This window comes from Podarcis liolepis, assembly GCF_965112155.1.
Source record: "Podarcis liolepis genome assembly, chromosome: 2".
Classification (NCBI taxonomy): domain Eukaryota; kingdom Metazoa; phylum Chordata; class Lepidosauria; order Squamata; family Lacertidae; genus Podarcis; species Podarcis liolepis.
Window position 1 is genome coordinate 107,686,224 of NC_139555.1, and position 26,001 is coordinate 107,712,224.

General features: G+C 44.4%; 3 protein-coding genes across 5 annotated transcripts in view; 2 read left to right on the forward strand and 1 right to left on the reverse strand.

The window, feature by feature from the left end:
- Nucleotides 1-24,914, reverse strand: part of LOC310699252 (E3 ubiquitin-protein ligase TRIM7-like) — a 30,302-nt gene extending 5,388 nt beyond the window's left edge. Inside the window, exons 1-11 of the mRNA XM_083486877.1 lie at nucleotides 24,786-24,914; nucleotides 22,315-22,750; nucleotides 19,057-19,152; nucleotides 17,128-17,358; nucleotides 14,597-14,619; nucleotides 13,626-13,744; nucleotides 13,014-13,043; nucleotides 11,852-12,358; nucleotides 4,939-5,076; nucleotides 4,222-4,503; nucleotides 2,561-2,665 (exon numbers count right to left, since the gene is read on the reverse strand). Coding sequence (XP_083343003.1) covers nucleotides 2,561-2,665; nucleotides 4,222-4,503; nucleotides 4,939-5,076; nucleotides 11,852-12,358; nucleotides 13,014-13,043; nucleotides 13,626-13,744; nucleotides 14,597-14,619; nucleotides 17,128-17,358; nucleotides 19,057-19,152; nucleotides 22,315-22,737 — 1,954 coding nt within the window. The 5' untranslated portion in view covers nucleotides 22,738-22,750; nucleotides 24,786-24,914. The remainder of the gene's footprint in view (nucleotides 1-2,560; nucleotides 2,666-4,221; nucleotides 4,504-4,938; nucleotides 5,077-11,851; nucleotides 12,359-13,013; nucleotides 13,044-13,625; nucleotides 13,745-14,596; nucleotides 14,620-17,127; nucleotides 17,359-19,056; nucleotides 19,153-22,314; nucleotides 22,751-24,785) is intronic.
- The window catches only part of LOC310701851 (uncharacterized protein), a 100,918-nt gene that overhangs the window by 40,329 nt on the left and 34,588 nt on the right, over nucleotides 1-26,001 (forward strand). The window lies entirely within an intron of this gene.
- Nucleotides 25,615-26,001, forward strand: part of LOC310701607 (E3 ubiquitin-protein ligase TRIM39-like) — a 35,932-nt gene continuing 35,545 nt past the window's right edge. For 2 of the 3 annotated variants that reach the window (XR_014523076.1, XM_083492759.1), the window contains exon 1: nucleotides 25,618-25,723. The gene's annotated coding sequence lies outside the window, so the exon portion shown is untranslated. Of the gene's footprint in view, nucleotides 25,724-26,001 lie in introns of all 3 variants that reach the window. The other variant, XM_083492760.1, reaches the window with a different exon arrangement.

The following is a 26,001-nucleotide window of genomic DNA, read 5'->3' on the forward strand; positions in this document are numbered from 1 at the left end:
TTCTCCCATGCCTGTTCTCTTATGTTCCTTCCATATTGCACTAACTTGGTATAGGTGAAACCAGTCCTTAATTTTCTCTTTCAGTTCATCCTGTGGTCTTAGTTTCCACCCTTCTTCTGATTTAATTAATAGATCTTCATACGTCCACCTTTTACCTATCATATTTGGTTTCTTTATTTTAATTATATCCACGGGTGAGAGCCACCAGGGGGTATCTTGTTCAATCACATTTTTCTTCCTGTTCCAGACTTCTATAAGTGATCCTCTAACTATATGATTATGAAATCCTCTATGGACTTTGTCTTTTCCCTGCCAAAGGTAGGCATGCCACCCAAATCTTAAATCAAATCCTTCCAGGTCTAGTAATTCAGTATTATTCAGGGTGGCCCATTCCTTTATCCAGAGTAGGCATGCCGCCTCGTAATAAAGCCTTAAATTTGGTACACCAAAGCCCCCTCTTTCTCTGGAATCCATCAGGTATTTAAGTTTCACCCTGGGTTTCTTCTCTTGCCAAATGTACTTAGTCAAGGCCCTTTGCCAATTTTTAAAGCAGTTGGTACCTTTTATAACTGGTAGGTTCTGAAACAAGAACAGCAGTCTCGGAAGGATGCACATCTTAATCGATTCCATCCTCCCGGTCCAAGATAAATTCAGTCTACGCCAGGTGTTCATGTCTTTCGTAATTTCCTTCCACAATTTGTTGTAATTATCCTCTACCAAATTGATATTCTTTGGGGACAACCAAATTCCCAAATATTTCACCTTATTTACTACTTTAATATCCACCTGTTGTTCTAGCTGTGATCTTTCTTGTATTGTCAGATTTTTCGTTAATATTTTAGTTTTCCCCCTATTTAGCTTAAATCCGGATAATTTACCGAAATCTTCTAGGAGTTCTATCGCTCTACTGGTGGTTTCAAGTGGGTTCTCAAAAAAAAAGACCAGATCATCTGCGTAGGCTTTTAATTTGTATTCTTTCTCTCCAATTCTTACTCCCTTAATATTCGGGGTCGCTCTTATTTTATTTGCGGCTGTTTCTAACACTAAAATAAACAATAAAGGTGACAGGGGGCAGCCCTGTCTTGTGCCTTTCATAATCGGAAAATATTTGGACAAATTGTTATTGATAATCAACCTAGGCTCTGTGGTTTAATCCCCTAGGCTCTGTGGTTTAACCCACAGCGCCACCCGCATCCCGAAGTTACTGGTAGCAGCGCCTTGTTCCTGCTTCATCCTACCTGCCTGCAATTGATTGCTTCTGGAAGTCTGTGTATGCTCTGCTACATTCAGCTGGGTCCGGCTAAGATCCTGCAACAGGTGTTGCGAAACACCAATAGAACTCTTGTGCGCTCCGACCAAGCAGTTATAATCAGATAACTGACAGGGAGTTCAATCCAGCCACATCTCTCTACCTGTCTCACACTTCACATCACATATGATGACAGTTGTGGGGGGGGGGTGGGCATTGTTTGGAAGACAAATGGGGAGGCCTGGTGGGGCAAATCTGGCCTGTGGGTCAGACGTTTCCCCATCCCTTGTCTAGACGCCCTGACTGGAAACAAAGCAGCATGTCTGCTCTGAAACATTTGCAGATGCCAACTGTCCTGAAGTGGGGTCTCATGTAACTGCCCCAATAGCATTGCGAGCACAAATCATAGTGAATGAATAATGAAAAGGATAGCTGCTTCTTCCAAATCTAACCTCAGCATAACCTCTGTGCAAACAAATCAGGACGAATGCTGAATAAACAGGTTGTCTGGAGGAGACCTGTGAATACACACCTGTCTGGAGACTAGAAAATAATTTTGTAAGCCTCTCTCTAATAAGAACAGAACTGTAACTTCTGACTTCCTCCCATGTATTTAGAATCACAGAATTGCTGAGTAGAAAAGTATCAAAGGGATCATCTAGTCCAGTGTTTCCCAAACTTGGCTCCCCAGCTGTTTTTGAATTACAATTCCCATCATCCCTGACCACTGGTCCTGCTAGCTAGGGATGATGGGAGTTGTAGTCCAAAAACAGCTGGAGACCCAAATGTGGGAAACACTGATATAGTCCAAACCCCTGCACCCACAACCCTGAGGTTAAGAGTCTGCTGATCTACAGACTGAGCTAGAAGATGCTACACAGTGCCATCTGGTATCAAAAGCACATAATGACACCATTTACACACTCGGTATGACGCAGCTTGTACTGGGACGCAGGTTAAATCACAGAGCCCTAGGACTTGCTGATCAGAAGGTCAGTGGTTCAAATCCCCGTGACGGGGTGAGCTCCCGTTATTTGGTCCCTGCTTCTGCCAACCTAGCAGTTTGAAAGCAGTTGAAAGTGCAAGTAGATAAATAGGTACTACTGCTCTGGTGGGAAGGTAAATGATGTTTCCGTGCGCTGCTCTGGTTCGCCAGAAGCGGCTTAGTCATGCTGGCCACATGACCCGGAAGCTGTATGCCGGCCAATAAAGCGAGATGAGTGCCACAACCCCAGAGTCGTCTGTGACTGGACCTAATGGTCAGGGGTCCCTTTACCTTTACCTTTATGACGCAGCTTCCTAGGTACTCACTGTTTATATTAAACAGGTAAAGGAGGAGAAGAATGAAACCGAGCAGAGCCATGAGGGAGACACACAAACCCGCTATCCACTGAGAGATCTTTGGGAAGAAGTGATCTGAAAACAAAGCAAATTACCAATGATGTTATAAACCTGGTTTCTGAATCAAATAAAAGAAAAACAGATGCCAAAGATTTGGCAGTGCCTCCCCCTCCTCACCTCTATCTCAGTTTTTAATTTATAGGCTTCTGAGCTGCATGCTGGTTCTGCACACTTGAGGCACTGAATATTGTCCTCCCTGTCCTCCAAGCACTGAACTTTTAATAAGCCTCCTGTTCTGCAGGAAATTCCTGATCCTGAGAGGAACTTCAAACGAGTCCCTGCTGTTGCAGTAGGAGCTCACCATTGCCCAGATCCTGAATAGAAAGTGATTTTAATCTAACATATTATAATATAGCACTTCTTCCTATCCTTGCTGAAATATACCTTGCTGAAACACTTGCTTTGTCCAGCATGGCATCCTAGTACATATATATATATATATGCAAGGGTGATGCTGCATGAACTGAATAGCAATATGTCACAGAACTTTCATTAGCCAGGGGTTTAAGGACTGCCGTGAGTTTGCAGGGGAAGGGGTATTTTATTATGAAAGCCACTTTGAGAATTATCCAACTGAAAGGCACTGCATAAATCCTCTAAATAATAAAATGGGGTCCCTGTGTCCCCCATCTCTCTCTCTCTCTCTCTCTCTCTCTCTCTCTCTCTCTCTCTCTCCCTGTTGATGAAAATGTAACATGGAGCTGAGAAAGGGGTGCAGCAATAAAATTGCTAGCACATTTGCAAAGCTCAGCAGGTTCCAGTATGGTTTCAAACTGGATGGGGAACTAGATGACCATCGAGGCCCCTTCCAGCTCTACAATTCTACGGTCCTATGAAATCATCTTGGTGTACATTTCAACAGTGAATTTAATCTGCCACTGTCCCTAGTGACCTAGCTGGGAACTGAGCCTGCTAGAAGTTCTTACTGGTTCTCTTCTCAAGTTCCTTCTCTTTAGAATACGTTGGTGTCAAAGTTAGTTGACTTCAGACTTCTCCCCTCACTCGTTCACTACACATCATTCGAGAATTTAAAACACTGTGGGTTAAACCACAGAGCCTAGGACTTGCCGATCAGAAGGTCGGCGGTTCAAATCCCCGCGATGGGGATGAGCTCCTGTTGCTCTGTCCCTGCTCCTGCCAACCTAGCAGTTCAAAAGCACGTCAAAGTGCAAGTAGATAAATAGGTACCGCTCCGGCGGGAAGGTAAACGGTGTTTCCGTGTGCTGCTCTGGTTTGCCAGAAGCGGCTTAGTCATGCTGGCCACATGACCCGGAAGCTGTACGCCGGCTCCCTCGGCCAATAAAGCGAGATGAGCGTCGCAACCACAGAGTCATCTGCGACTGGACCTAATGGTCAGGGGTCCCTTTACCCTTTACCTTTATACCTTCAAAGCACATTCAAAGTACATCCTTTCCCTCAAAGGATTCTGGGCACTGTAGTTTAGCCCTGACCCTTAGCCAACTACATTTCCCAGAATTCTTTGAAGGAAAGAATGTATTTTGAAGGCATAGTTTGTACAGAGCCACAGCCCCAAAATACAGAACCGTTATCAAGAATTCTGGACAGCTTACCTGCTATATGAATAGTTGATTCCTTTTCCTGGTTGAGGAAGCTGTTCCGGACCACACAGGTTAGGCTATGATTTGAATTTCCTGTTAGGATGATGTCATTCTGCACCTCAAACAACCCATTGCCCTCCATGGAAATTTTTTGTCCCTGTGAAGGGAAATGCCTCCCATTGGGACCTCTCCATAGGATCTCAGGCTTTGGGTACCAACCACTGGATCGGCAAACTATTCGGATCCCCCTGTCCTGATAGCCTTCGATGGAAATCAGGGGAGCAAGGCCTGTTGCTGAATTGAGAATGAACAGAAATAGTGGGATAATTCAAAGTCTTCCTGGAATCTATTCAAAAGAAGCATAAAAAACCCAGCAACAACAACTGTTTCTTTAAACCGCTCTGAGGTTGTCTTTTCTTATAATCAATCGGTATAGTTTATGAAATAAATAAAAAGGTATCAGACTACTCTAAATGTATGGCATGGTTGTGACGTTAAACATCTTCCCTGAGACCTGGGTTTGACCACAGCTGGTTCCTGGGCTAGATGGACCTAAGTATGCCACAACAACTTACAATTTCACAGTACTTTTGGTACACATTAGAAGCCAGTATCTAGGCTTCTGGTAGATTTTTTATTGTTGTTGTTATTTGTTCCCTTCAGAGAAAAATAAGACACTTTAGCCACGACCAATAACATTTCTATGAGAGGTACTAGTGAGAGTCTTACCAGGGTCCACATTATTTATAGGTGGAATAACAAAGAAAATGGTGAGAATGAACAGAAAGGAACGCATTTCTGGGTTGCAAGAGAAGTTGGGCACCTCCATTTTTTTTCTTTTCTGGCCTCCGGGGGATAAAGCAAACCCTGGAGAGAGAGAGAGAGAGAGAGAGAGAGAGAGAGAGAGAGAGAGAGAGAGATGGAGAGAGAGAGAGAGATGAAGAAATAGATTTACAAACCGGTCATGATACCCAATCCTCTTTCTCTCTCTGTTTCCATAAAGTTTTGTAACTTAAGGTGCATGCCTGCAGAATGGTCCATGATGACCACAAGAAGATGCTGGGAAGATGTTACTTTGAGATTAGCTCAAGGATGGGGAGCCTCAGCTCCCCCAGGAGGTGAATATAGCCCTCCATTCCTCTCTATCTGGCCCTTGGTGCTCTTCCAATAGATCAGCCTTTTCTAATTTGGTTCCCTCCAGATGTTTTGAGCAACTACTGCCATCAGTCCCATCCAGCTCACATGCTGGGGATGTTGGCAGTCGCAGTCCAAAGCACCCAGGGGGCACCAGGTCGGCGACTGCTGCAATAGGCTTTTGTGATGGTTTGCAGTCCAGTATACTTGAAGGAGCGTCTCCACCTCCATCATTCAGCCCAGACACTGACGTCCAGCGCCGAGGGCCTTCTGGTGGTTCCCTCGCTACGAGAAGCCAAGTTACAGGGAACCAGGCAGAGGGCCTTCTCGGTAGAGGCACCTGCCCTGTGGAATGCCCTCCGACCAGATGTCAAAGAGAAAAATAACTACCAAACTTTAAGAAGACATCTGCAGGCAGCCCTGTTTAGGGAAGCTTTTAATGTTTAATAGGTTATTGTATTTTAGTGTTTTGTTGGAAGCCGCCCAGAGTGGCTGGGGAAATACAGCCAGATGGGTGGGGTATAAATAAATTATTATTATTATTATTATTATTATTATTATTATTATTATTATTTCAAGAGGACTCTCTTCCCATTTGCTTTGCCTCACCGACACCTGCAGTCAAACAGGATTTTGAGATAAGAAAGACACTTGGCTGTGTTTACTCTGCATTAGGGCTGCCATACATCCGGGATTCAGGCAGCAAAAAGGCGGAAAACCCGGATGTATAGCAAGAAAGGTTTTTTAAAAACAAAAATGCTTTAAAAATCAAATAAAAGCCCCCAAACAATCAACATCTTCCCCAAAAAGCCGAACAACTTTGTCCTGATTGTCACTTTTAGGAATATTGCACCCCTGCTCTGCATTCAAGGCACTGGTCTGAGAAGCAGCATAAAGCACGGCATTTGCCATAACCCTCATCTATCCTGTCGTTTCTTAGGAAATACTGTGTTTTGATGCATTAACCAGCTTTGATCCAGATTAAGAAAACTGGTAGCGTGCACACACAGCCTCTGTTTGCCAGAGGCAAAATGGTGATAAATGTACACAGTACGAACAGTCACATCTCTTTCAAACTTCTTACCACCTTTAAGTCTTTTCTTTTCTTTTTCTTTTTTCTTTGGAGGAGGAGGAGGAGGCGGGCAGGGGAGAACGATGGCCCATTTCCAGAATGAAGCTCTGCGCCTTTAACTGACATGCAGAAATTACATATGCAGGTTTTCCCTGCATGGAGAGGTAATGAAGGAATGGGCTGTAGTGGCTCAGTGGTAGAGCATCTGCCTTGTCATGCAGGATGTCGCAGGTTCAATTCCCAGTGTCTCCAGGTAGAGCTGGGAAGAGGTTCCCTGTCCGAGAGGAGAGCCTCCACTAGTCGGCATAGGCAAGAATGGCCTAGAATGGACCAGTCTTGGGTCCGATTCAGTAAAAAGAAACTTCTTATGTTCCTATGTGGGGAAAGTTGGAACCGGCTGGATTTCTGCCTGTCATGGATGCCACTTCTAGTCAATCTGTTAACGTCAGCATTTGCCCTGATTTGTTTTTATGACATCACGTCAAGCAATTTGTTAAGTTGCGGGTGAACATATCAGACAACACAGCGATTCTTCAAACAGCTCTTGTTTATTCATAGGCCAGAACAGAACTGAACTGAAGGGTTCAGCCAGCCTGCTTATATAGAGCTCCACTACAACGCAACAGTAACCACTTTCTGTAACTATCCAATCACTGAATGTCACTTTCAATCCCTTATTTGCATATGTGGACCTGAGTGAAAACTATCCACAGTATCCCCTTGCTGGCCCAAGGTGAGAACTTCAGTACATAACACAATTGTTACCAGTATGTTGTTCTGGCACAAACAGTATTATCTTTTATTATTATTACAAGAGTGCCCAATCCACTTTAACTGCACAATCTGAACTTGCCAGAATGTGATTGAATCCCACCCACAAAATTGTCACATTCTGGAAGTGCCCACAGTTGGTAAAACCACAAGAAAAATGTGTTGGCTACTGTTATTCCTAAAGGCATTTGTCATTCTCCCAGTCCTTTGGAATGAATCACTGTTACTCCACAGGATGCAACCTTGGCACCACACTCTAACCAACTGAGCTCTTACTTTCCCTTCTATCTACCATCAAGCCATTGTTTATTTTTAAAGATGTGTTTTCAAGCCATCCAAAGTCAAAAGCCCTTTTAAAGTTGAAATCCTTTAACCACAGAGCAAGCCTTGCTCCTGTGCTGAATTCAATGGGACTTTGAACACATACTGTATCTGTCTGTAGTGGTGCTGTCAGTTCCACTGAGTTCCACTGTAATCAATGAGATTTAAGAGTGTTTAACTTAGGATGTTTACTAACTACTGTACAGTATTAGTTTTATACAAAGCTCTCCCATCAATAATTGAAGTACTACAGAAATAAAATATTTACATATCTATCATCTACCGTATCTATCTACCGTATCTACCGTATCTACCTATCTATCTATCTATCTATCTATCTATCTATCTATCTATCTATCTATCTATCCATCCATCCATCCATCCATCCATCCATCCAATCATGTCATTAAAGGGTCTAACAAAACAGATATATTAAAGGTTTAAAACAAAACATTTCAGTTCTCTTTCTTTAGCTGCTCTGGTGTGAAAAGCGTTCACATCAAAGCAGCCAAGAAGGCAGAAACTGAAACATTTCATTTCAAAACTTTTAAATAACTCTTGTTAGTCACTGTAGTACATATATTGTTTCAGGGATTAGCTACATATTTTGTGGTCCATAGCAAATTTGTCTGAAGTGCTCTTTTGTTGCTTTAAAGCTGACCTGCTGCAAAATCATGCTATAGCACTTTCTTTTACCTTACATGTGAAGAATATTCGTCACTGATATCCCAGGTTGCCTTCAGCTTCAATCTCCTGAAAACCAAAGAATTATGAGTGATTCTTTTCCTCTCGAATCTCCCCTAAGTTAGAAGGCCCTTTTTCCCCTTACAATATCACAGCTGGATTTGAGCAATCAGTGAAAAGATGAAAGAGGTTCCAAACGTTCTTATCAGTCAGCTGGCATCTGTCAGTCATCTCCACGTTCGATGGTCCTCAAGCCAAGCTAATGTGAGATGGAGAAAGAGAGGGGGACCTCTATTTGTAAGGAACCCAGCCCCAAATCTCCGTGTCTGATGGCTGTTACGTTATTCTTCTAAGGTTCCCCATCTGTCTCCGTCTTATCAGCTGCCCGCAGATGGACAGACAAAATGGGAAGGAGGCCAAGTTTCAAGCCCACGTCATCCACAGCTTATCACCAGCAGTCAATAGTCTACTCCCAAAATGTTTACAGAAACCGCAGCATAAGTAGTTTGTTTGTATGTCTATGGAATCATGGAATCCTAGAGTTGGAAGGGACCACAGGGGTCATCTAGTCCAACCCCCTGCAATACAGGAATTTTTTGCCCAAGGTGGAGCTCTAACCCATGACCCCGAGATTAAGTGTCTCATGCTCTAGTTAAGTACAGGGAAGGAATTCTGAAGGGCATTTTGTTCATTAAAATGTCTGACTTTTGCTCAATGCATTAAGATCCACCTTAAATAATTGTACAGTGGTACCTCTGGTTACAAACTTAATTCGTTTTGGAGGTCCGTTCTTAACCTGAAGTACAACTTTAGCTAATGGGGCTTCCCGCTGCCGCCGGCGTGATTTACATTCTCATCCTGGGGCAAAGTTTGTAACCCGAGGTACTATTTCTGGGTTAGCAGAGTCTGTAAGCTGAAGTGTTTGTAACCCAGGGTGTTTGTAACCTGAGGTACCACTGTACATATATTTGCATATTGCTCCACAGAAGGAGCAGAACCTGTCTCCACCAGAGGTACTCCTCCTAGCATCTCATACAACCCTCCTTTGAAGAGACTCTGGATAACAAGTGCAAAGAACGACAGGACTCATATTTATTTATTAAGCCATTTATATACTGCTTCACCCTTAGCATTTCTAACAAGCTGTATGACTCACTGGTAGAGCATATATTTTGCACCCCAATCTGATTATTTGGCATCACTCCAGGAGTTTATAGTAGCTGTCTGTGTGTGTTTTATGAAAGTCATCTGGAGAGTAGCTAGAGAGAAAGGGCGAAACTGCCCTTTGGTCCAGTCCCTATCACAATTCAATTCTCCCCTGCCATGGTTGCTACTTAAATAAACAGCAAACAGGATATAAAATGCAGACATACAATTAATGTACGGTCCAGCTTGGTAATTACTGTAAATCACCTCCTTTTCTGGAATGGAGCATGTTCAGGTTTCTTTCACTTTCACATGAACCTAGTGAAATTTTCCCCTTAAATTTCCATATTAATGAAAGCTGAACCAAACAGGAAATTCTTCTTCTGTAACGGATTGTCCAGAAACATGGCCTTACTTTGCATAATGATTAGGTTGGAAATGGACAGGTGTTTTAAGAGCTGAAGGTGGAATGAGAGAGAGGCACGGTCCTTTTTGTCTTAGGGGTTAAACAGTTTTGGCAATTACACCAGAGATGCTGAACCTGAGACCCTTGAGTTGTGCTGGACTACATGCTGGCTGTGGTTGATGGGGCTTGTAGTCCAATGTTTGGAGGATAGCTGTATCCCCACCTCTGAATTTAACAAGCTAGAGCTGTCATACATCTGGAATTTCCTGGACATAGCAGTCAGAACAGTGTCCAGGTAGAAATCGCTGAAAGGTCTGGGAAAATCTGGACATATGACAACCAATGTCGGAAGCCTAGATTTTGGTGAATTTTCTTTAAAATAGCCCCAAAATTTAACTTTTATTATTTTTGATATTTTGCACACACAAAAAAGCTCAACTTTGTCAAAAGAAGCTCAACCTGAGGTACCACTGTACGTATATTTGCATATTGTGGCGCTGTGGGTTAAACCACAGGGCCTAGGACTTCCCGATCAGAAGGTCGGCGGTTTGAATCCCTGCGACGGGGCGAGCTCCCGTTGCTCGGTCCCTGCTCCTGCCAACCTAGCAGTTCGAAAGCACGTCAAAGTGCAAGTAGATAAATAGGTACCACTCCGGCAGGAAGGTAAATGGTGTTTCCGTGCGCTGCTCTGGTTCGCCAGAAGCGGCTCAGTCATGCTGGCCACATGACCCAGAAGCTGTACCCTGGCTCCCTCGGCCAATAAAGCGAGATGAGCGCCGCAACCCCAGAGTCGGTCACGACTGGACCTAATAGTCAGGGGTCCCTTTACCTTTACGCCTACATTGGAAGACTCTAACCATGGGCACACCCACACTGCGGCTTTCCCCTGGGAGAACCTGCTGTTTGCCACCAAATTGCAGCAAACATCCATCAAGTTTCCTCTGGATTGGCACTTGCGAGTTATAGACTGAACCACTCAAGGAAAGAGAAAACGGCAAGTGTTTTAACTATGGCAAGAACTGAAACAGCCTCCAAATGAAAAGGAGCCGATTGTAGAAGGTTGCAGAATGGCTTTTTAAGTTGACCAATATTGTATTTATAAAGGACGGCAACATATTTAAGGAGATGTCAGCATTTATTAAGTTTTGGCAAACAGGTACAGGGCAGAGCAAATAATTCTGACAACCCAGTACCTAAACGTTTCCTGTCACCTGTGCTTTTTCATTCCAGCATTCTATATAAAAAAGTAAAAGTAAAAAAGAATTCTTAAAATGCTTACGCAAATTTGGATAAACTTTTACTCTACTTTTTTTAAAAAGTCTGCAATTAAAAAAAAATATATTTTCCCAGAATGTAAAAAATTGCAAGGTACATTAACAAGGCATCCTAAACAGATCTCAATTGAAAACCAAGGTGATCTCCTGTACCCCTGTATTTACCATGTTAAAATTACAAAGCACCACTTTTCTTATCAATTTTCACCGTCTTTCTTGGTTTCAGCTTAGCTTGGATAAATTGACTGCACTCAACCATTAACTACTGGCTTTATCTTGCAATACTGCTCTCATTTGGCTACAAATATCCAAATGCAATATACCTGTACACACACCTCATATCGATTTTGTACCTACACACATACACACTTTCAGTTCCCATTTTTCACAGCAATATGTCCACAAGCTAGATCTCCAGTCTTGTCTGATCACCATTTCCGTGTATTTCTGAGAGGCTGCAGTTTAAAAGAGATGTACCACTCGCAGTTCATATGAGGGGTACAAATGTTGTACTTTGGAATCTGTATCCAAATGAGACGAAATATAGCCGGGAGAGACAAAGATGTTGCTAAAACATACTACAAGCTATATCTACGAAGTAGTTTTAAATGGTGTATGCATTTGGGTCTCCCACATTCTGTAAGCCTAGGCTCCAGTCTCCATTCAGAATATATAGTAACCTGATAAGGGAATTAAGGCAAGTCAAAAGCAGCTGTTGTATTAACCGCGTTGAAGCTCAGTATTGTGTGTTACAGCCAGAGAGTGTTATGTTGACACTACTTCACTGTTGGAAAGGCCAAAGACCCAAGTTCAACAGAAGAACAGATATAATTTAACACAGACGGAGAACAGTGTTCATGTCCCCAACTCGGAAGAAAGGAAATATTTTTGACACAAATTTGACACTGAAGAGAACAAGGCGCTTGTTTTCTTCCGCATCAAAAAACCCCACCGTTCCTCCTTCATAGTCCAAACGGATTTGAATCTTTTGGGGGTGTTTACTTGGGTTCAGAATGGTCGGGGGCGACGTTAAGGTTTTGTACTGACCGTTGTTAAAACCCACAGCCATGATTCCCTCCTCAGGGACGATATTCAGATGTCCTTTCCTCTTCACAGATTCTTTGGCTACACCCACAGCCCAGAAAGTCCCCTTGCTCACATCCACTGTCCAGTGATGCTTCCCTGAGGTGAATCCTTGACAGCCAAGCACACAGCGGGTGGGGTCAAATCGTCGGGTGCTGTAGGGAAGCTCCTGGCGGACAGATCCCCATGCGACAGCTTTCTGACCATCAAACACAACAAATCGAGGGTGAGCTGTCATGGGGTCCAGTGTCACGTTCTCTGTAATAAATAATAATAATAATAATTTATTATTTGTACCACACCCATCTGGCTGGGCTTCCCCAGCCACTCTGGGTGGCTTCCAAAAAAATATTTAAATACTGTAATACATCAAACATTAAAAGCTTCCCTAAACAGGGCTGCCTTCAGATGTCTTCTAAAAGTCTGGTAGTTGTTGTTCTCTTTGACATCTGATGGGAGGGCATTCCACAGGGCAGGCACCACTACTGAGAAGGCCCTCTGCCTGGTTCCCTGTAACTTGGCTTCACGCAGTGAGGGAACCACCAGAAGGCCCTCGGTGCTGGACCTCAGTGTCCGGGTAGAACGATGGGGGTGGAGGCGCTCCTTCAGATGCAAGAGATCAAATGAAACTGTCAGGCATGGAGCCAAGCTCCATGAACCTTTCCCAAAGACCACTGTATAAAACAAGTAACTGTTCATCTGCTGCAGATGGTTGTTTCTGAAGGCGGCCTATTTATTGAGCATTCCTCCTGATCTGAGACTCGCATCAGTCTCAGCCAGCATGGCTGGGAACGAGGAGAGTTGTGGTCCAGCAATATATAGAAAACCACAGGTTGCCTCTTTTCTTTTTTTAAATACAAAAAGGCATGAATCCATCTTTACCGTGAGATATCCAGAATCTGTGGGGACTTACCATTTATCCACTTTTGTTCATCCAAAGTTTCTAGAGGAAGAAGAGTAGGATAAGCATATGCAAACTTCTGTGATTCGTTAATGTGTTATATTTAGCAACAAATGAACTTCGTATATTAATACACCATTAATTCACGTGCACCATTCTAAAGCCTTAGGAGTATTATCACTTTGGAAATCTACAGCTACCCAACCTCACTTCTAATTTCTCTCTCCTTTGTAGGCATCAAGCCTTGGAGCACACACTTACAGCAATGATATTATTATTATTATTATTATTATTATTATTATTATTATTATTATTATTATTAGCAGATAGCAAGTAAACTATCAAGCTCACAATATTGTAGCCCTATGGATCCAGGCCATCATGCGGTAAGATCCTTGAAATCAAAGGGACAAGTTAGTCATCACAATCTAATCCCAACAATTTCAACCACTAAAGAATGACTGTGTTATTCTGAATCCAGCGCCCGTATTTTAATGGTGGGTATTGTACAAAGGCGAAATGTGATTGATTGAAAGTGTTCACTGATCGCCTGGATAAAGAACTAAATAAGAACAACAGTAAAATTTCCACCTCAACAATCAGCTTCAGAAACCCATTTAGTACCTCTGAATTTCCTGAGTTTGCCCTGCAGTGAAGCACTCTCTTTGGAGACTTCCTGAAGCATTGTACTGAGCTCCGAAGAATCAGGTGGAGTAGGAAACTGAAATTTGCCCCTCTTGCACCTAGAGGTTTGACAAACAGGAAACCGCATGAAAAGAAATCTTTATTCACTTGCAGCTTCTCAGAACATCAGGCGCAGAATGCATCAACATAGTGTAAACAGCTGGCCAAGCTGACGGAAGGTGAACTACAACCTTGGCCAATGGATTTGCAACTTAGGGGTTGGAGTTAGGGGTGTGCTAGGGGCACATGCTAGTAAAAATTCTACTCTAGGTAGAAGGGGAGGGATGCAAGAAGCATCCCGGTGGATCAGACCAACGGCCTATGTAGTCCAAGCCCAAAGATGGAAAGTGAGTGAGATCCCTAGTTAGGAAGGTTGGCAAATTAAGATGATAGAATTTGTGGAAGCAGCAGGTTTAACTTATAGAATAAGAGAGCAAGAAGAATCTTTATTCAAAGAGGAGTGGAATCCCCCCCCCAATATTTAGAAAATAACTGTACAATTGAAAACACTGGTAGTATCTAAATAAATTCAACAGCATGGTAAATATTTGGAGGATGCAAAATGGAGAAACGATTAGATTGGTTACAGTAAAATATGCAGGAACGATAGGTAAGTAAAATGAACCATGAAAAGCCAAGGAGGTTAAGTCCATTGTTTCATGGCATGATGTAAAATGTTTATTTTGAGATGTACAAACTGGAAAAAATAAATAAATAATGTTGTATATATAAAAAAGGCAGCATTCCCTCCTAAGCAGATGATTTGGAGAAGGCTGCCACCGGGACCATGAGCACAATCACGCTCTCCCATTGAGACATACTGCTTTTGATCCTGGCATGCATGCAAAACATTACTAGAATTGCCTTTTGTGAAGGGTGGAGAAATGGCAACAGGAAGAACGGCCTCATACCTGTTGAAGATACTTCCAATATCCTAGCGAGGAAAAGAGGAGACAAGAAGAGAGGTTAGGTCATCCAGTCCAACACCCGCCATATTTGGAATTAATTTCTACAGGGGTTCATCTTATATCCTGCCTTCCTTACATCCTAAAACTCAAAACGGCATTCGTAGGTTTCCCTGGTGGCCCCTAATCCAGGCACTGGCCAGGCCTAGACATGCCCAGCCGCCGAAAGGTTGCTGCATCAAGTACCTAGCATCTTCCCAGCTCATTTTGCTTTCAACCCTCAAAGCATTCGTTTCAGTTTGGCGGCATTAGCAAACCAATTCATTCAGTCTCTTTGTGGAGGCATAGCACAATACCTACTTGCCTTGCGGGATATCTTTGGGAGAAGAGAAACCCAAGGAGTAAGCCAGGATCAGCAAGGTTTACCTCGCCTGGGCCGGTTCACTCCAGCGGAGATCCCTCCCTTGGCCAGATTGCACTCGCACGTGAGCTCGCAATTTCTCCACAGACGCAATTTCCGTCACCATGGAAGTGAGTCCCCATGCTGTGCCAGTTTAGCGCAGGGCGCAGGGACTCGTCGAGTGGGCGGCTCGGTTCGGGGGTGGCTCATGGGCCGGTTAAACAACCCCCGTAGGCCGCTTGTGGCCCATGGGCCTTAGGTTGCCTACCCCTGGAGTAAAACCTACACAAATTGGAGTCCCTAAGGCACCTTGTACGCCTCCTTCTGGCAACTCCTGCAGCCAAGCAGGTGCCAAACATATTGCTCTGCTTTCCTTTCAACCGCATCAGTGAGGCCGAGACTGGGGGAATCTTGTCGTCTGGGCAGCCCAGGACCTCCATACACACTGCCAGGTTTGACGTCACCCCCAGAGCCAGTGTGGTGTAGTGGTTAAGAGCGACAGACCCGTAATCTGGTGAACCGGGTTCGATTCCCTGCTCCTCCACATGCAGCTGCTGGATGACCTTGGGCCAGTCACACTTCTCTGAAGTCTCTCAGCCTCACTCACCTCACAGAGTGTTTGTTTTGAGGGAGGAAGGGAAAGGAGATTGTTAGCCGCTTTGAGACTCCTTCGGGTAGTGACAAAGCGGGATATCAAATCCAAACTCCTCCTCCTCATCCTCAGAGATGCACTCCGTTGTCTCTCGAGACAGATGGATGCCAACAAACAACACAGCACTGGCTAAGATCTTGCTCTGCTGAGGGGGAAGAAGGCCCTGCTTTGGACACACAACACCAGCAGAAACTCAGGTTGTCTTTCCCCCCCAGGTTCGAAATACTGGGCTTCCAGAGATCGGGAAAGGTGTTAACCCTGCAATAATGCACCACTGCAGGAATGCGGTGACAGGGGTGAGAAGGCCAAATGAGGAGCAGGATGAAACCAAATGGGAAATAACTAGGAACAAGAGAGCCAGCTTGGTGTAGTGGTTAAGAGCGGTAGTCTCGTAATCTGGGGAACCGGGTTCGCTTCCCCGCTCCTCCACATGCAGCTGCTGGGTGACCTTGGGCCAGTCACACTTCTCTGAAGTCTCTCAGCCCCACTCACCTCAGAGTGTTTGTTGTGGGGGAGGAAGGGAAAGGAGAATGTTAGCCGCTTTGAGACTCCTTTGGGTAGTGATAAAGTGGGATATCAAATCCAAACTCTTCTTCCAAACAAAGGAAAGCTGCCCTGTGCCATATCAGGCCATTGGTCCATCTAGCTCAGTACTGTCTACTCTAACTGGCAGCAGCTCTCCAAGATTTCAGGCAAAGCTTCCCCTCTAGCACAGTCCTACCTGGAGATGCCAGGGGCTGAACCCAAGACTTTCTTCTGCATGTGCTAGCCCTTATATAATGGCATTTAATAATAAATAATAATAATAATAATAATAATAATAATAATAATAATAATATTTATTTATACCCCGCCCTCCCCATCCAAGGCCGGGCTCAGGGCGGCTAACAACCAATAATGAAAACAAGTTGAATGAATACAACTTAAAAACAAGATTAAAATACAACATTAAAATGCAGCCTCATCACAGGAGGAAAAAAGAAATGGGGGGGGGGGAGGGAATCAAATTGACTCCAAGCCAAAGGCCAGGCAGAACAACTCTGTCTTACAGGCCCTGTGGAAAGAAATCAAATCCTGCAGGGCCCTGGTCTCATGAGGCAGAGCATTCCACCAGGCCGGAGCCAGTGTTGAAAAGGCCCTGGCTCTGGTTGAAGCTAATCTAACTTCTTTAGGGCCCGGGACCACTAGGGTGTTGCTATTTATGGACCTTAAGGTCCTCCGCGGGGCACACTGGGAGAAGCGGTCCTGTAGCTACAAGGGTCCTAGGCCATGAAGGGCTTTAAAGGTCAAAACCAGCACCTTAAATCTAACCCTGTACTACACTGGGAGCCAGTGCAGCTTGAAAAGCCCTGGGTGAATATGCTCCCATGGCAGAGACCCCGTGAGGAGCCTCGCTGCAGCATTCTGCACCCACTGGAGTTTCTGGGACAGCTTCAAGGGCAGCCCTGCATAGAGAGAATTACAGTAGTTTATTATTTGTGTTACCTGCATCAGCCCACCTGGCGGCTCCTGACCCTTCTGCTCCAGCACGCCAATTAGGGTGCTGATATGGGAAATCTCCTCGGAAAATTTAGCTGCATGCTCTTCCTTCTTCTTCTCAATCTCTATCTCCAGCTTCTGCAGCCGGGTTAACAGGAGCTGCTCTTCTTTCTCTAGAAACTGGCGGAGCTGCTGACATTCCAACACAAGCTTCTGCCTCTCGGCTTCAGTTTCTGCCTGATTGGGACAGGTGCAAACAGTGGGGGGACGACGACGACACTGGTTTATTTATTTGTAATATTTCTTACCCACCCATAGGAAAGCACCTTGACACATAAAAACACCATTTCGTGTGTTCCAAAGGTAAAGGTAAAGGGACCCCTGACCATTAGGTCCAGTCGTGACAGACTCTGGGGTTGTGGCGCTCATCTCGCTTTATTGGCCAAGGGAGCCGGCGTACAGCTTCTGGGTCATGTGGCCAGCATGACTAAGCCGCTTCTGGTGAACCAGAGCAGCGCATGGCAACACCGTTTACCTTCCTGCCGGAGTGGTACCTATTTATCTACTTGCACTTTGACGTGCTTTCGAACTGCTAGGTTGGCAGGAGCAGGGACCAAACAATGGGAGCTCACCATGTTGCGGGGATTCGAACCACTGACCTTCTGATCGGCAAGTCCTAGGCTCTGTGGTTTAACCCACAGCAAATGTCTCTGCAAGAGGCACGGGTGTCCTTTGGCCCACCAGAAGTTGCTGAACTACAACTCCCAACATCCCTGGCCACTGGTTGATGGAAAGTGTAGCTCAGCAACATCTACAGGGCTAAAAGGTCCTTGCGCCTGCTTTGTAATGTCAAAATCCAGCTATTCCCCAGGCTGCTTCCATTGCATATAATGCAAAATGGTGTTGCACCGAGTTGTTGTAGAAGTGTGTTGCCATGTCTTCTTCTGCAGAAAGAGAAGCTGACCTTGGACTGGTGTTGTGAAACACCAGCTGAAATTGAAACTCAGCAACAGATTATAATTAGATGCTCTTGTAAAGTTGCTACTTTCAGAATCCAGCTGTCAAGGGCTAGTTCACAGGTGCATGAAGCAAGGTCATAACATTTTGGGGGCAATAGGTATCAACTTAATGCACCAGGTGGAAAGGTTTGTTTTTATAAAACATAGAACCACTTTGGAACATGGTCACTTCAGCGACCCCAAGTAATGGAGCGTGTTACTTCCGGGTTTCACTGCTTGCACATGCACAGACGCTGAAAATGACATCACGCACATGCGCAGAAGCGGTGAATCGCGACCCGCAGACGCGGGTTGCGTTCGCTTCAGATTCCATTCGCATCCAGAGGTACCACTGGATTCTTAAGAATCTAGATTCTTAAGAATCTAGACTTTGCAACAAGAAAAGTTTTAAGTACTATTATTGCTCACCTTAGGTTATCTATATGTCTTGTGAGAGTGTATATATACATGTATTATTAAAAGGAGCATTAATCATAGTAATAATAATAATAATAATAATAATAATAATAATAATAATAATGGTATTATTTGTACCCCTCCCATCTGGCTGGGTTTCCTCAGCCACTCTGGGCGGCTTCCAGCACATACAAAAACATAAAATGTCAAACATTAAAACATTAATAAAAATAGATACTTAAAAGATTCGCTCCTGTATACAAATTGATTCATTGCTGTTATATAAAATCTGAACTGAACCCACATCAGTTCCAGGTGTACACTTTACTGAAACAGATCAAACAGAAGCCCAGGACTATCAGTTTATCACCTGTAGCTAAAAACTGGCACTCTACATTGATAACACATGCAGAGCTGACATTCCCAACACAGAAATGTAGAAACGTCATATACAAATTAAAAACCAAGTGAAGATGTAATGGTGTTGCTAATGGTGAAGATGTAATCTGCTTGCACTTACCAGCAGATCCTGGCTTGGCTTCTCTGCATCTAATTTAAACGATAAAATCTTGTCTCGCTCTTCTTTCAGAGTTTGCAAGCAGTGATTTATTTTCTCCTAAGACAGACACGAATAACACAGTTTTTGAGCCATTCACCATATCCTTCTCAAATAAGCAGCTACACATGCAAGAGAGAATTATTTAAGCGCAGCGTTGTAACAACATCTAAATCCCATCAGATTGCAAATTTGCATCTGTGCTGTATAACTAATCTAAAACTGCTCCTCTGGCATATTTCACACACAATCTTCAAATAAGACCGATTTTCTTCCAGCCTCCACCCACTCGCTTAGATACTCAGATGCTGTTTGGTTTTCTGTATTTGTAGTGTTCAAGCACCAGACAGCTTTTAAAGTTTCTTAAACCCTTTCTTTTCCTAATGCATTGATTGTGCTTGTTGCTTTGGTGGCAATATTTTGGGAGAGACACCCTGGGATAAGCATCAAGGAATTATGGGGGTTTGCTACTGGACAATTTTTTTATATGTTGAAATAAAGTTTGGCCTATTTGAGTCTAGCCTATACAGTAGACGCTCGGGTTGCGAACGTGATCCGTGCGGGAGGCACGTTCGCAGCCCGCAGCACCACCTCTGCGCATGTGTGGGTTGTGATTTGGCGCTTCTGCGCATGTGCAAAACACAATTTAGCTCTTCTGCGCATGCCCGACCGCCAAAACCCGGAAGTAATCCGTTCCGGTACTTCCGGGTTTTGGTGCGTCCATAACTCGAAAAAACGCAACCTGAAGCGTCTGTAACCCACGGTATGACTCTATCAGGAATGGGAAATTCTGTGGACTGCCAGAATAATAGAATTGTAGAGTTGGAAGAGACCACAAGGATTATCTAGTCAAATCTCCTGCAATACAGGAATACGCAGCTGTCCCATATTGGCAGGCATAGGCAAACTCCGGCCCTCCAGATGTTTGGGACTACCATTCCCATCATCCCTAGCTAACAGCGATGATGGGAATTGTAGTCCCAAACATCTGGAGGGCCGGAGTTTGCCTATGCCTGCATATGGGGATCAAACCTGAGACCTTGGTGTAATCAGCACTGTGCTCTAACCAACTGTAGCTCCCTTAGAATCATAGAATTGGACGGGTCCTCAAGGGTCATCTAGTCCAACCCCCTGCAATGCAGGAATCTCAGCTAAGGCACCCATGACAGATGGCCATCCAACCTCTGCTTGAAAACCACCTTCATCCCTGGCCACTGGATGTGCCAGCTGCAGATGATGGGAGTTGCAGTTCAAGCACACCTGGAACGTCACAGGGTCCTGTCCCCCCAATCCCAGGCCTATAGGTCTTTAATGACAGCCTCTCTGTGAAATTAGGCAAAAATTAAGAAGATGCACCAAGAAAGTGACAATTTGGGAGGGACTTGTTCAGGGAGTTGCAAGGCTTGATCCCCTTGATTTAATACAGGCATGGCCAAACTCGGCCCTCCAGCTGTTTTGGGACTACAACTCCCATCATCCCTAGCTAACAGGACCAGTGGTCAGGGATGATGGGGATTGTAATCCCAAAACAGCTGGAGGGCCAAGTTTGGCCATGCCTAATTTAACACAACTTTGGGTCCCCAGCCGTTGCTGGACTACAATTTCCATCACCCCCAGCTAACAGGACCAATGGTCAAGGATGATGGGAGTTGTAGTCCAACAACGGTTGGGGACCCGAGTTTGACTGTTTAACATTAGCCGTTTGCAGGAGCGCTATCTTATTGAAGTACGTCGCACCTTCCAAAGAGACAGGCAGCAGGTGACCCCAAATTTCCCAAAGATCTTATAGCTTAAAATAGACAGCGAGGAAACAACAGACCAGGATTGATGGAGAAGGGTAAGAAGGCCTCTGTTCTCCGGAGACAGAGGATCCAGACAGCAGGTTAAGCGGGAAGATCCCTGCAGAGACCCTGGAGAGCTACTGTCAGGTGGGGCAGGTAATATAGGGCTAGACAGACTAACCTGGCAATAAGTTGTTTCATATGTACCAATACATGAATCCTGGTTGCTTTCCAGTTCTTCTAAGATGTCCCCACCCCCAAGAACCCCCACTGATTTGGAGTTTGTTCCCGACGAAAGAAGAATGGAGGATGAAGTTGATGGACTACGCAGAATTAGATAAATTAACAGGAAGGATTCGAAACCTGCGGGATCAGAAATTCTTAGAGGACGGGAATAAATATATGAACTATTTGAAAAGTAATTCTGAAGAACAGATTACGCTAGTAGGACTGCAAGATGTTTTTTAAGGTGGATTATTTGAAATATTACAAGAAAGACTACGAAGAGAGTTATTAGTTAAGGACAATTAAATGCAATATAGAAATTAAGAAACGCAGAATAAGTGATAAAGAACGGAAAATCATCAGAGGTGTTGACAAAAGTCTAAAATATTGTATAAGATGAGAAGATCTGTTGTATGACTGTTGGAACTGATAGTTAAAAAATCAATAAAAATGTATTAAAAATAAGATTTGGAGTTTGTTCCATTGTTTCTTTTTTTTAAAAAAATAAGATTTTATTAAAGCTGTTTCCTAATACAATAAGGTAAAACAAACTACTGTGCAGCAAAACAGAAACTGAAAGTAGAATCCTCTTCCTGTTTGGCAGTGGAACAGACTCCCATGAGAAGTGGTGGGCTCTCCTTCCTTGGAGGTTTTTAAGCAGAGGTTGGGTGGCCATCTGTCATGAATCATAGAATCATAGAGTTGGAAGAGACCACAAGGGCCATCGAGTCCAACCCCCTGCCAAGCAGGAAACACCATCAGAGCACTCCTGATATATGGTTGTCAAGCCTCTGCTTAAAGACCTCCAAAGCAGGAGACTCCACCACACTCCTTGGAATGCTTCAGCTGAGATCCCTGCGTTGCAGGGGGTTGGACTAGATGACCCTTGGGGTCCCTTCCAACTTCAAAATTGCACGATGCTATGAAAAGTAGCTCTTTCCCCTTGTCTCACACAGAAAGTGCCGGACCCCCCAGCTCTCACCTGGAGAGGTCTTCCCTTCCCTGCCCCTTCGTGTGTGTGCAATCCTTAGACCCCCAATAACGGCTTCCCTTCCCTTCCTCTGCTCTCATTTCAACAAGCTCGGCTGTTAACTGACCCTCCCCTTGAGAATCAAACATCATTGTTATTAGCAATTACGAAAAATGTGATTGAAAATCTCCCCCCCCCCCCAACACACACACACACACACAAGCCCCTCTCAGCCACTCACGTTACCTGGTAAACCTGAGCGGCCTCCTCTATAGGAATCACACTGTGATATTTATGCAGCTTGGACCGGTCACAAACCACGCAGATGGACGTTTGATCGTATTCGCAGAAGAGCTTCAGCGGCTCCTGGTGTTTCTTGCAGAGCGCCTGTTCTCCCGACTCCTTGGCTCGCCGCTTGCTGAACTGCATGGCCAGCTCAACGATATTCCACAGGTGCCTGTTTGGCCGCAGGTTCTGCCAAGGGAAGGGTTTTCTGCATTGCGGACAGGAGAACACGTTGGCAATGGAGCCTTCACAGCACTGGGCAATGCAGTCCCGGCAGAAGTTGTGGCCGCAGTCGATGACCATCATCGGGTTCTGGTAATAATCCAGGCAGATGGAACAGGTGGCTTCATCCTGGAGGCTTTTCTCTGGGTTTGGTGCAGCCATTGGCGTCTTCTAGCTGCAACGCAGAGGAACAAAGTTTAATTTTGCTTACAGAGAGGGGTGTGTCTCCTTTTTGCAATCAGGAAGTGGTTGCCTCACGGGGAACTAGATTGCAAGGGAGGGAGTGATGGAGTGTTTGAAGGTGGTTTTAACTATTAGAGGGACAAATATATGTTCTGAATAGTTTCCCCGAAACAATATTTGTTTGGGGAAGCCTATCCTGACATGCAGAATGTTGACATGTGCTTTAATCTGGTTTTTTACTTACTGTTGATTTAATTTTTTTAATAATTGCTTTCACATATTTTTACTGCTTATTTCATTACGTTATTCTTTTTGTAAGCCGCTTCCAAGTTTTATTACAGTAAATGATTGTAAAATAAATGCAGAATCTCACTGCATTCAACAGGTTGGCTATACTGATGAAGGACACACTATTAAAGATTTATTCAAGCAACCTGATCCTATTAAGTGTGTACAGGGTTGCAGCCCGATGTCCCCTATCATACTGTATGCTGTTTAAAGATGAAGGATGGGTGTTTATGCAAGGGGGGGGGGGAGTTTCTACAGAGTTCATACAACATCTGCATAAAAACATACAACAAATTGTTATGCAACATCAGCATAGAAATGTTGAACCACCTCCCTTTAATCCAAATTTAACTTTTATGGAGGAAATCTGATGTTGCTTAAAACATTGCTGCCAATAACCCAGGTGCAATATCTGAATAGTCTCATTTGCAATGCAAAGTTGCCATACGAAAGTACCTGAAGTCATTAGTACTAAAGCCATCTACACATGGTTAAAGGCAGATTATAAATGTGTCAGAACTGCCTCTAAGGCCTCATCCACACTGAGCAGTTTTCCTCTTGTCCGGCTCCTTTCCCAGGGAACCGCCCCCCAGCAAGCTTGAATTACCATTTGAGCACTAAAGAATGATTTTCCTGGGCTTATGGGGTGGGGTAGAAGAGGATGGATGACTCCTAAATCTCCTGGCAGGGATGCTTTCATAAAAAAGTTGGTTCCTTTTCCTCATTTGTTCCTAACTACTGGGCTGATGAAGTTATTGCCAAGGGCTGAGCCTGCCTTAATTACTTTGACTCTGTCTTGCAAAAGCAGCATTTACACAAAGCAAAAACTACAAAAATGCCTAAAGCCCGATCAGATAACATTATTATTCATTTGGTTTATTTGTGGTCCAATACAATAAGTTTCTAGGTGTACACCCCATGCATTTAAAGCACACATAGTGCCTATTTATTTCCCTCCAAAAAATGGTGGGAAATGTAGTTAAATTGTAGCTCTGTGAGGGGTAAACTACAGTTCCCATGATTCTATTTTTTTTGGGGGGGGATATACTTTAAATGCATGGTGCATTTGCAGTCTATAGTTTTTCTACAGAGATATTGCTTCAGTGGAGTAAAAAACCACACAATGTGTATCCCTAAGGAAAGCCTCTCTCTCCCCGCACCACAGTTAACTGTTTGATTAATTTTTAGTACTTTTTGACCCCACCTTCCTCCAAGGGGCACAAGGTGACAAAACATGCTTCCTTCCTCCATCCCTCCCTCCATTTTAACCTCACAACAGTCCTGCGAGGTAAGTGAGGCTGAAAGACTGTGGTGGCTCCAAACCGTGACCAGCAGGTGCCTGTGGGAAGCTCGAAAGCTGGACCTGAATCTTCAAACACGGTTTCTCTGGACGCCCACGATTTCTAGAGCTGGGCGAGAGGGAGAAAAACTTTTCTCCATGGCATTAACAATTTTAAATGCCCATTCTTTCATGTCACCTTTTCTCTGCACTAAAAAACCCCGAACGTTGCAGCTTTTCCTTGTTAGGGGAGTCGCTCCTCCATCCCTTTCATCTTTTCCGAACCTTTCCCCCGCGCTCTAACCACTATGCCACACTGCCACCACGCTGTTTAAATTAGAAAAGCAAAACCTCTTAAGCAGACCACGCTTCGGACATCCCGGGGTTTCTCCCATGGCTTTTCAGCTGCTCCATCTCCACCCACGTCGCCTGCAGCTCTCTCTCTCCACCGCCCACCTACCTTGCTCTGCTCCCCTCTAGCTCTCGCCTGCTAAAATGCAGCGTCCGACCCCCGGGAATCATCAGCCAACCTGCAAGGCAAAAGCCCGGCCCGGCCTAAGGACAGAGCCCAGCAGAGGCCTAACTCCGCCCCGCACAGCGCTCCCAACGGGAGATCTCTGCCAGCTGCGTCTCCTATAAGGCACCCATCTGGATTATAACAAACCAACAGAAAAAGGGAGCGGGGCCTTTAAAAAACTGAAAATAAGGAAATGAGTTGGGTTCGCTGCCACTAGGCAGTTCCCAGAGGTTGTCTCTTCCAACTACCACCAGGTGGTTTCCTTGAGGGATAAGAAAGCAAACAGCTGTTTTCTGATTATTATTATTTTTAAATCGGTGTTGCTTGCAGCAATTTTATGCCCATTGCTTTGCAAGGCTCTCCTGAAATAATTTAAATAAATGTGTGTAAGAGGCATGGGGTTCAGGTGCATTTTACCCCACCCTGGATATACAATGCTGGTAAATACTGGACTATTCTTTTCCTGCCTGCCTGGAAACACTTAAAGGCGCAGGAGCTTGGGAATGGTGCGGAATGAATTGTGGTGCACTGGGGGCTCTGGGTATTTAGCAAAAAAAGAAAAAGACCATGCCAGAGTTCAGAAGGGGGAGCTTCACAATTGCAGCGGGTCTGGTTTCCCGCAGGTCCTAGTGCGACGCTAACCACTATACCACACTGCTTCTCAATCTTCTTCTCAAGGAAATGGAGGCATCCTCTTGATTTTGTTAAAGCCAAACAACCACTGCATTTCGGATTTGCACCGCAATCCGAAAACACAGTTGCAGAGAGAAGACTTGCACGAACCGGATGCTTAGAAACAGCTTGCAGGTCTGTTCTCTGCAGAAACTTGCACACCCATTCAACATGCTGGCTCCAGAGTGCATCTAGAAACCCTTTTCAAGGTTAGCACACTTGCTTGTTTCTAAAACTTATTTATTTAAGTGTGTGTGTGTGTGTGTGTGTGTGTGTGTGTATGGATTATGGCGATTATAAAATTGTAAAACTCAGTAAAACATTTTTTTAAAAAAAGTGTTTACCATCACGAAAGAATGGCCAGGCTGCCCAGGTAACGCAATCAGTGACCATTATCAGGTATCCTGGAAGACAGGATTTCTGCTGTAGATGGCCTCCTTTTGTAATGTATATATGATGTTTTGGGAGGGTGGTCTTGGACTACAGG